The 9456-nt window shown below is 45.3% G+C and overlaps 1 protein-coding gene across 8 annotated transcripts; it reads left to right on the top strand.

Moving 5' to 3' along the window:
* The first annotated feature begins 1602 nt into the window (after positions 1-1602).
* LOC103643455 (probable methyltransferase PMT1) lies at positions 1603-7600 on the top strand. 8 transcript variants are annotated; one of them, XM_008666644.3, is made up of 9 exons: positions 1603-1798; positions 2538-2653; positions 2739-3070; positions 3152-3316; positions 3718-3900; positions 3975-4569; positions 4952-5064; positions 5179-5399; positions 6938-7597. In XM_008666644.3, exons 3-9 carry the CDS (start codon positions 2834-2836, stop codon positions 7251-7253), a joined length of 1830 nt encoding a protein of 609 aa, XP_008664866.1. In that variant the 5' UTR covers positions 1603-1798; positions 2538-2653; positions 2739-2833; the 3' UTR covers positions 7254-7597. The 8 variants fall into 8 exon arrangements, with proteins under 8 accessions (XP_008664866.1, XP_008664872.1, XP_008664868.1 ...); XM_008666646.3 differs by having other exon boundaries at positions 1618-1798; positions 2506-2653; positions 6938-7600; XM_008666648.3 differs by having other exon boundaries at positions 1630-1798; positions 2538-2667; positions 6938-7600.
* The last annotated feature ends 1856 nt before the right edge of the window (positions 7601-9456 follow it).

Below are 9456 nucleotides of genomic sequence, written 5' to 3'. Positions count from 1 at the left end.
GCCAAATAGTGGGACTAAAATAGAGACTAAACTGCTTTAGTCCCTAGTCCCTCAAAGTGTGACTAAAATGGATTAAACCATAATAATTTCATATTTGCCCTTCATTTATTTCAATTGCACTAGTAGTATGAGAATGTTAAGGGAGCATTTTTAGTGTCTTATGAGTCGTTTAATGTGTTCTTACTACTTATTAGTCTCTATAACCAAACGAGTTATGGACTAAACTTTAGTATGGACTAAGAAAATCAAACATGGCTCGTTTGGTTTGGTTCTTTAGTCTATGGACTAAAGTTTAGTTAAATGACTGAAGTTTGGTCTCTATCCTGTTTGGTTCTTGGGACTAAAAGTATTCAGAACGCATTAAATGATTCATAAGAGGACCAAAATACCCTTTAGCATTCTCCCGCCATTAGTTCAACTAAAATAAAGGAGGGCAAAAGTGGAATTAATATGATTTAGTCACTTTTAGTCACCTCTCGAGAGACTAGAGACAAACTGTTTAGTCTCTATTTTAGTCTCATTGTTTGACAATTTAGTGATTAATTGATACTAAAATAGAGAAACTAATCTTTAGTCTTTCAAACCAAACGAGTCTTAAAGTTTAGTCTCTGCGCTGCTTTGGTTGTAGGGACTAAAGTATCAAGAACACATTAAATGAATCATAAAAAGACCAAAATGCCTTTTAGCATTTTCCCGCAAAAATAGTGCAATTGAAATAAATGAGGGGTGAAAAGTGAAATTAATATGATTTAATTCTTTTTAGTCACTCCCACTGTTTGACAATTTAGTCACTAGAGACTATTTTAGTCTATGTTTTAGTCCCACCGTTTGATAATTTAAAGACTAAAATGAAGAGACTAATAATCTTTACTCCCTGAAACCAAACGAGATCTAAGTTTAAAATTAGGACTAATTTAGGAGTTAAAATACCAGAGTGTTTTAAGGGACTAAAATCCCCCTTTTATTCAAATTGAATAAGTGAAATTTTAGATTCTTCAATCCCTTTAGGTTTTGTGGCTTTCAAATTAGCCTTAAGAGATATGACGAAAGGTAGGATGGATAAGCAGCCGCGGTATACAATCTAAATCCGTTTTTGTCTATTTTTTACTTTCATAAACCGATCCGTGAAAATCTGCTGGGCTCAGATAATTGTAGAGATGGCCAAACGGGCCGCCCGGCCCGGTCCGGCCTGGGCCCGACCCGCCAGGCACGGTTAGAAAACTAGGCCGGACCGTTTAAGCCCACAGGCTCGATTTCTTGGTCGAGCCCGGCCCGCAGTGGGCCTAAACAGGTCGGGCTGTCCCGTTTAGCACGAAAAAGCGGACCGAAAAGCAGCTAAACGGGCCGGTAAACACGTTTTAGTGCAAAAAAACGGATTTAACGGGTTTAGGGTAAATAGGCCGTGCTGTGCTAGCCTACCATGCCTAGTTTTCTGTCTAGGCCGGTCCGAACCCGCATAGAACCGGGCCGTGCCGGGCTCAAACCAGACCCAAACAACGGGCTTTGTGTCGGGCTCGCGTGCCTCGTGCTTATTAAACATCTATAGTTAATTGTCATGTTACTATTAATTATTAATCCCCGCGTCGTCGTCATCCTGCCACTAACTCACCGCAGCCCAGCTTTCATCCAATAGGCCAATACCCACATTCGCTCGCTCTACCCGACTACCCCGCAAGTCGAGGCCTTCCGCTGGCTCTCGCTCGCTCGCTCGCCCCGCGACTGGTTGCCTCTCCGCCCCGACCCTGCCCTGAGACCGGAGACGACCGCGCCCCGCGGTGGCGCTGCGACCCGCGATACGGTGCATTGCTCTGTCCCTCCACCCCTTCCCTCCTCTCGGCCGGCCCGCGACGCAATGCGGGCCGCCGCCTCGGGCGGGGCAGCCTTGCTCGATCTGTTGCCGCCGTTCGCATGGCCCGGCGCTCCCTCGGAGCCGACGGGATTCGCCGGAGGTAGCAGCAGCCGTGGATACGCGCGCTCGCTTGCGCGATTTCAGCCCGGTGCCTGCGCAGCGGTCGCGGTGGATTTTCTATCCCGTGCTGTTGTTGCTTCCGTTCGGTGTTTTTCTCGTCTATTAGGATTCAGTTGGTTTCGTCAGTTTTGGGAGTAGGCTGCGCGTTCAAGTGGTTAGTTTGCGATTTTTCAATCTGTTTCTGCTCTTGCGCCGCACGTATTCCACTTCCATCACGCGTCGCACTGCTGTACCCTGCCGCAGTGGTGCTCGTCGCTGTCGCGCATTTGAACCGCGTCAAATTCAAAGTTTTTTTATGCGTCTGGTTGCCTAATAAAAAAAAGCGTCAAATCCGAATTTTCTTTTCCGTGTATGCTCTGCCGCCTAATCCAAGTTCGTAAGTTTCGGTGCGGGTGAACCGAACTCCAAGCCCGCTTCCTCCAACAAGAACCCCCGAGATCGGAACCCCGCAAAAGGGAGCTTTATTTAAAGGGGTGGTGGTCTTTGCTCTTTGTGTTCTGTCCCCCACTTCACTGCTGCTGCTGTTTCTTTTTCAGCTTTGGGCACTGAAGGTTGGCTTACTTGACAGGAAATTCCCCGTTTAATTGCATATTGGACATGTCTTGTGGCGTTTGATTGGAGAATTTAATTCTTCCCAACGATTTCCGTTCTTCGGAGGCTTCCATCTTGGTTTCAGTTCTGCAGGTTGTGTGTTTGTGGTAGGGTTTCTTGTTTACTGATAGCTTCTGACAGTGATAGGGTTGTTTCTGAGGATTGATGTTCTTTGCAGATCTGTGACTGAGAGGGGAGGAATTCCAGTCAGTCGTTTATGAATCCTGGGGCCTGTGCTTACTAGAGGGAGGGCAAGGCAAGTTAGGATCCGAGATGAGGGGGAGAAATGACTCCGGGAACAGCAAGCCGGTTGTGCTGTGCTGTGTGATGATCGTGTGCCTATGCCTCCTCTTCTTGTATTTCTCGGGCTCCAATGGACAGGCTGGGAGCACCGCATTTGAGTACGGGACCAAATTCTCACGGTCACTTGGATGGGGCAGTGATGATGGTTCTGAAGAGTCCATTTTTGGAACCGGGGATGCAGATGATGTCAAGCCTAAGAGCTTTCTTGTAAGTCCCAACGAGTGATCAGTCCTTTTCTTTTGTGGATTGTCTATTCATGATTGTAAGTGTTTTTTATTGGGTGTTTAGGTGTGTGATGACCGGCACTCTGAGCTGATCCCCTGCTTGGATCGGAACTTGATATATCAAATGAGGCTGAAGCTGGATTTAAACCTGATGGAGCACTATGAGAGGCATTGCCCTCCACCTGAAAGGCGTTTTAATTGCTTGATTCCTCCACCACATGGCTATAAGGTCACTACTGATCTAACTCTTCTCTCAAAGTGTTCTTTTATTCCAATTAGATCTTGCATGAGATATATCTTCGCTTGACTTGAGTTCATAGACTGACTATTTCAAGCTTTCAACCAGTCTTTTTAATGTAATATTTGCAGCAACTGCAATACTGCATCTTGTATATAGTAGTATGTGCTTCATTCGATCAATAATACAAGCTCTTTTGCAAGTTGACTAAGATAATTTTGCCTTAGTTGTCTCAAGACATGGTTATAAGTTTTCCCTGTGCTTTTCTGTTTTATTCATATTTTTTTCTTGTTAATAACACGTGCCCTGACAGACTGACCTTCCTATCTGAAATTAGTTCTGTTTGATTGCATCCTTGCTGAGCTGTATCCGACCCACAATTTTTTTTCCAGGTCCCTATAAAATGGCCAAAAAGTCGTGATGTAGTATGGAAAGCAAACATTCCACACACTCACCTTGCAAAAGAGAAGTCAGACCAGAACTGGATGGTTGAAGCTGGTGAAAAAATCAAGTTTCCAGGTGGTGGGACCCATTTTCACCATGGAGCTGACAAATACATATCAAATATTGCAAATGTAAGCCTTTTGTCTTGACTCCTTTGTAAGTTTCCCTGAAATTCTTTTATCTGACCATCTCTACTATTTGGCAGATGCTAAATTTCAAAGATAACAATATAAACAATGAGGGGATGCTTCGTACAGTTCTTGATGTTGGTTGTGGAGTTGCTAGTTTCGGAGGATACCTTCTTTCTTCTAATGTGATAGCAATGTCTTTGGCACCAAACGACGTGCATCAGAATCAGATTCAGTTTGCACTCGAAAGAGGAATCCCTGCATATCTTGGTGTTTTGGGAACAAAAAGGCTTCCATACCCGAGTAGATCATTTGAACTAGCCCATTGTTCACGTTGTAGGATCGACTGGCTTCAAAGAGATGGGATTCTTCTGCTCGAACTAGACAGATTGCTACGGCCTGGAGGTTATTTTGCTTACTCCTCTCCTGAAGCATATGCACAAGATGAGGAAGATCTCCGAATCTGGAAAGAAATGAGTGCCCTTGTAGAAAGGATGTGCTGGAAAATTGCAGAGAAAAGAAACCAAACTGTTATTTGGGTGAAACCCCTGAACAATGATTGTTACAAGAGACGAGCACATGGTACAACGCCACCTCTATGCAAAAGTGGCGATGATCCAGATTCAGTATGGGGAGTGCCAATGGAAGCTTGCATTACTCCGTATCCTGAACGTGAGTAGTTATCCTGTTCCCAACTAGTCGTTTGATACTAAGGGTGCACCCTACTTTTTTCCTGAGAAAAAAAGTACGTAGTTGTGATATTTTGCTTCTCTCATTTGTCATACATGATTTCTGGCTTTGGGATGTGAATATAACACTAAATTAGTTTCTTTGTTAATTCATGGTCTTATGTTTTTTTTTGCTTATGTCAAGGCATGATTCCTTCTCTGTAGATAAACAATTCCGGAAACAATTGTATGTTTTCAGTACATAATTTTCATGTTTGTTAGTAATAGCTAGCAATAGGGTAGAAGTTCCCTCTGCCCCTATTATTTCACTTTTTCTAATCTTGGGATGCAAGGAGAATACTGAACAAGTCATTTTGTATTTTCAGAAATGCACAGAGATGGGGGAAGTGGGCTAGCTCCCTGGCCTGCTCGATTAACAACCCCGCCTCCCCGTCTTGCTGATTTGTATGTTACTGCTGACACATTTGAAAAGGACACGGTTAGTTGACCTTACAATGTCTTTATGATCATGACATACCGTTTATCTTCAAAACTTTCTTATTTGAGTCTGAAGAACTGCATAAAGATTGCTGGTGTAATTCTTGCTGTGCAGGAAATGTGGCAGCAACGAGTAGAAAAATATTGGAGTTTGTTGGGCCCAAAGGTAAAACCAGACACTATTAGAAACATCATGGACATGAAAGCAAATTTTGGGTCATTTGCTGCTGCACTCAAGGAAAAAGACGTATGGGTGATGAATGTTGTGCCACATGATGGACCAAGCACCCTCAAGATAATCTATGATAGAGGGCTGATAGGCAGCAATCATGACTGGTATGTGTTAAGCACCTATAAATTTATCCATTGTTATTATTCAAGGGCAGGCCTGGTGCAGTGGTGTGCCATGCTTTGTGCCCTTACGTTTTAGTTAATTAAAGGGCAAATTACATCTTTATATTGACGATGAATGCTGTTTCTCACAGCTATATTCTGATCAGACTTTAGGTTACAACTTACAAGAGAACGAATGAATTTTTATGATGAAACACTGCTGAACCTATTGGCTGTGCTGACCTATGCAACTATAACTTAGGAGCGAATTCCTTCAATACTTTGTAAGGAGTTTCCCAACCGCCAAAAATCCTACGAAAGGGTTATTTTGATCCATGCCATTACAAATTTTGAACTTTTGACATGCCATTACTATTTCACCTATTTAAAAACTTGTCATTACAATTCTTCAACTTGAATCATGCCATTTTCTGCGAATTTGGTGGTATTAGGGCCATGCACAAGTGACCAAAAGCCATTGCATTATCGTATGGATCAACTACCCCTGCTGTTTCTTCATCTACTTGCTGACGTGTGGGCCTCATAAGTCAGCTTCTCCGATGAGATCTGAGAGCTGGGCGGTGAATGCGTGGTGAGAAGTGAGTGGGGCCTACCGGCGCTGGCCATTGCTGCTGTGAGGAGGGGGAATGGGGACTCGGGGGCCGATACGGTGCGGAGGTAGGATGCGGCGAGCGGCGTCTGAGTCAGTGGTGAGGGGGAGTCTGCATGGCCGACGGCGAGGCGACATCTGTGTGGTAGGCCATAGACTCGCACCTGAGCAGCACGATGTCAATGAGGTAGAGGCAGGCGGTGATGACACCATAGACGACGGCATGTTCAAGAACGCGGCTGCTCCTCGTCCTGGCAGGCGCAATGCTGTTTCTGAGCATGAGGTCAGGGACGCGGCCTCTAGCGAGGCCGTTGGCCGTTGCCTTCGATGCCCGGGAGACCGCGTCGGCCCCTGCCAAGCCAGTGCGTACGTGCTCCGTGGCCATGGCGAAGGGGAAGGTGGGAAGATGGTGAGAGGAAGGGGATGACTGTGGGTCCATATCATGAGTGGAGAGAGGGCAGTCAGAGGGGTCCAGTATCGTTTCAGGCGTAGAAAATGGCATGAATCGGGTACAAAGACAATCGCAATGGCAAGTTTCCAAATAGATAAATAGTAACGACATATGTCAGAAGTTTGAAAATTGTAATGGCATAGACGAAAAGAACCCTAGGTCCTAGGATGAAACTCATTAGAACCACTCTGCTACTGTTCTACCCTTGATGCATCTGAGAATACTGGGTGTCTTGTGCTAAAGGAAATCTGTTTTGGTTGCTGCAATGGTATTTGACCCATAATGCTAACATTGTATGGTCTATTGGCCACTCTCTCTCTCTCTCTCTCTCTCTGATGGTTATACATAGGCTTGTTAATGGATCTGTTGTTTGCAATCAAGATTGTTATTATTGGCGAGTTTCTGCAGAAGCGGGGAACAACATCGTGCTTCCACATGTACAGTTTACTCAAGATACAATAATGTGTTTGCACTTTGCAGGTGTGAAGCCTTCTCGACCTATCCTCGAACATATGATCTTCTCCACGCATGGGCAGTCTTCTCCGACCTCGATAAAAGAGGCTGCAGTGCTGAAGACCTGCTCCTCGAAATGGACCGTATCCTCAGGCCTACCGGGTTTGCCATCGTGAGGGACAAGGGCACTGTCATCGAATTCATCAAGAAGTACCTCCACGCGCTCCACTGGGAAGCAGTAGCGGCTGCAGATGCCGAGCCCAGCTCGGAATCAGAGGAGAACGAGATGATCTTGGTGATCCGGAAGAAGTTGTGGCTACCAGAAGCAGGCTCGCACACGTGATTCCCTTCCCGGCGTCTGCAGCTCAGAAGCGAGGCGCCAGCTGCACCAGCCATGATTTATTTCTAGCCCTACTGCACACATGGAGATAGATTTATTATTTACGAGGATACGGAAAATATGTGGCAGGCCTGGATTAAAAAAAGGCTATTTTTTTCTCATTCTCGACAGATATGGGACTTGATGTTTGTTCTCTAGTTTGGTTAGGAAATAAACATTCTTTTTCGTCTTAATGTTGAGGCTCATTTAGGTGTTTGATGTCCATCAATGGAAGTCTGATGTAGTCTGTAGCTAGTGTATTTAGTGTTTACTTGAAAGAACTACTGTACGCGGATACGTGGTTTGCACTAGAGCCTCAAGCCTGCGGGTCCCTCAGCTCGAGACCCACTCATGCAGATCTCAACAGGGATAACACTCCAATATAAACAGGTTACAGCGCATCCGACAAAGTTGCTCTGAAATTACATGGATTTATGCTATACGGTCAAAATTCAGCAGCTTAACTATCTCTATCTCTATATTTAAACTCTGCCCTATAAACATTGCAGTATATAGTATAAAGGCATCTCCAACAACCTGTCCTATAAAAATACCATATAATTTAAAAATAAGTATATTCTATATGATTTAGGGCACCAATAAAATATTCCGATCCAACTGGTAAAACTCTAAATCTGGATTATAAGGCACTACGGTGTTCGGTGTAGTATATTTGAGCCACTTGAGAGAGTGTCATATATGTTTTTTGACAAATTTTTACAAAATAGGGTAGTGTTAGAGTAGTTTTTTCTGTATAGAGCCCTATATTTCAATTTGAGGCATTGTTGAAGATGCTCAACATGTTCGCTTTCCTTTAATCCGTACCGGCTTCTACTGTTTCTACACTGTTTTGTCTCTATGGATTGCAGCGGGAGCAATCCAAACAGCTGGCTTTAAACCGAAGCAAACAACTGACTTCTAATGTTTCTACGGTGTTTTGCACGGAGCACGGTTATATGAGTAAGCTGCTTCTAATGTTTCTACAGTGTTTTGCACGGAGCACGGTTATATGGATAAGTTGTTGGAGGTGGGTCTTAATCCGCACCCACAAATGGAAGTAGATTTGTCATGAGTGTTGGCGCCTTTTTGGTCACCAAACACTATAATGAATTGACTTGCGGTACTTGGCACCTTTAGATGATGTAGGGTCGAATAAAGTGGTTATCCTGAAGGTGGGGCAACACCTCTATGATGGTCACCACCTATTTGGGACCAAACACCAACGAACCCTAGGGCGTTCTCGTGATGAGCAATACCTTGGGTTTGGCTCCGCGAGGTGAACACTGACGGCGGTCTGCGACGGGTCGTCGGGTCTCCTAGCGATGCTCGCTGCGGGGGTGCAGATGGTCCGTGGCTCTAGTCCGAACGGTCTGTGACCTAGCGGCAGGAGCGACTTCTTCCCTATGCGCAGTCTGGACGGTCCGCGCTCTGGGTTGGACAGTCCGCGATGGCGCGGGGTCATCTTCTTCTCCTCGTAGGACCTAGGTCCTGTCCCCGGAGGAGAGACCTTAGGGTGCTCCGGGTCAGCAGGTCACCCGGGACGTCCCCAGACGATGTAGAGGTGCCTAGGAATTAAGAGATCAATTCGAGGAAGAGGTCTTGATTGAAGTAGACGAAGTAGATCTTGCCCCTCAGAAGGGGTAAAGATCATAGGGTCGTCCTGGGGTCGGCAGGCCACCCCAGGACGGATCTACGACCTAGAGTCGAATAGGGGTGGAGGTGGATATGCGGAAGGCTATAACTAGAACTACACTACATCTACTCCTAGGACATGAAAGGTAAATAAAGTAGATAGATTCAATTGGATCGCAGGTTCTCAATCAGCCGTACCCCTTTATATTTATAGGGGAGGAGGTATAGACCTGTTTCTAGGAGATAGCCAACAACTCCCACGTGATTAGATGGATAACCACGTATGAGATAAGGATAATCACCCGAGTTAATCTAATCGTGGGGCACGCGGACTGTCCGGGCCGAAGGGCCAAACCGTCCGCCCGTTTTGGTGCTCAACATATGCCCCTGCCTTTTGGTGGAGCTTGGCGAACCAAAAGCACCAGCGCACATCAGAAACAATAGACCCATGAGTTATTTTGTTCCCGAAGTGAGGACTCAGCTCGATGCAAGTCATCGGCTCTTGTGATCAGATAATATAAATATTCGATGTACA

Source organism: Zea mays, chromosome 1 (assembly GCF_902167145.1).
Source record: "Zea mays cultivar B73 chromosome 1, Zm-B73-REFERENCE-NAM-5.0, whole genome shotgun sequence".
Classification (NCBI taxonomy): domain Eukaryota; kingdom Viridiplantae; phylum Streptophyta; class Magnoliopsida; order Poales; family Poaceae; genus Zea; species Zea mays.
This window is presented reverse-complemented; position numbering and strand designations above follow the sequence as displayed.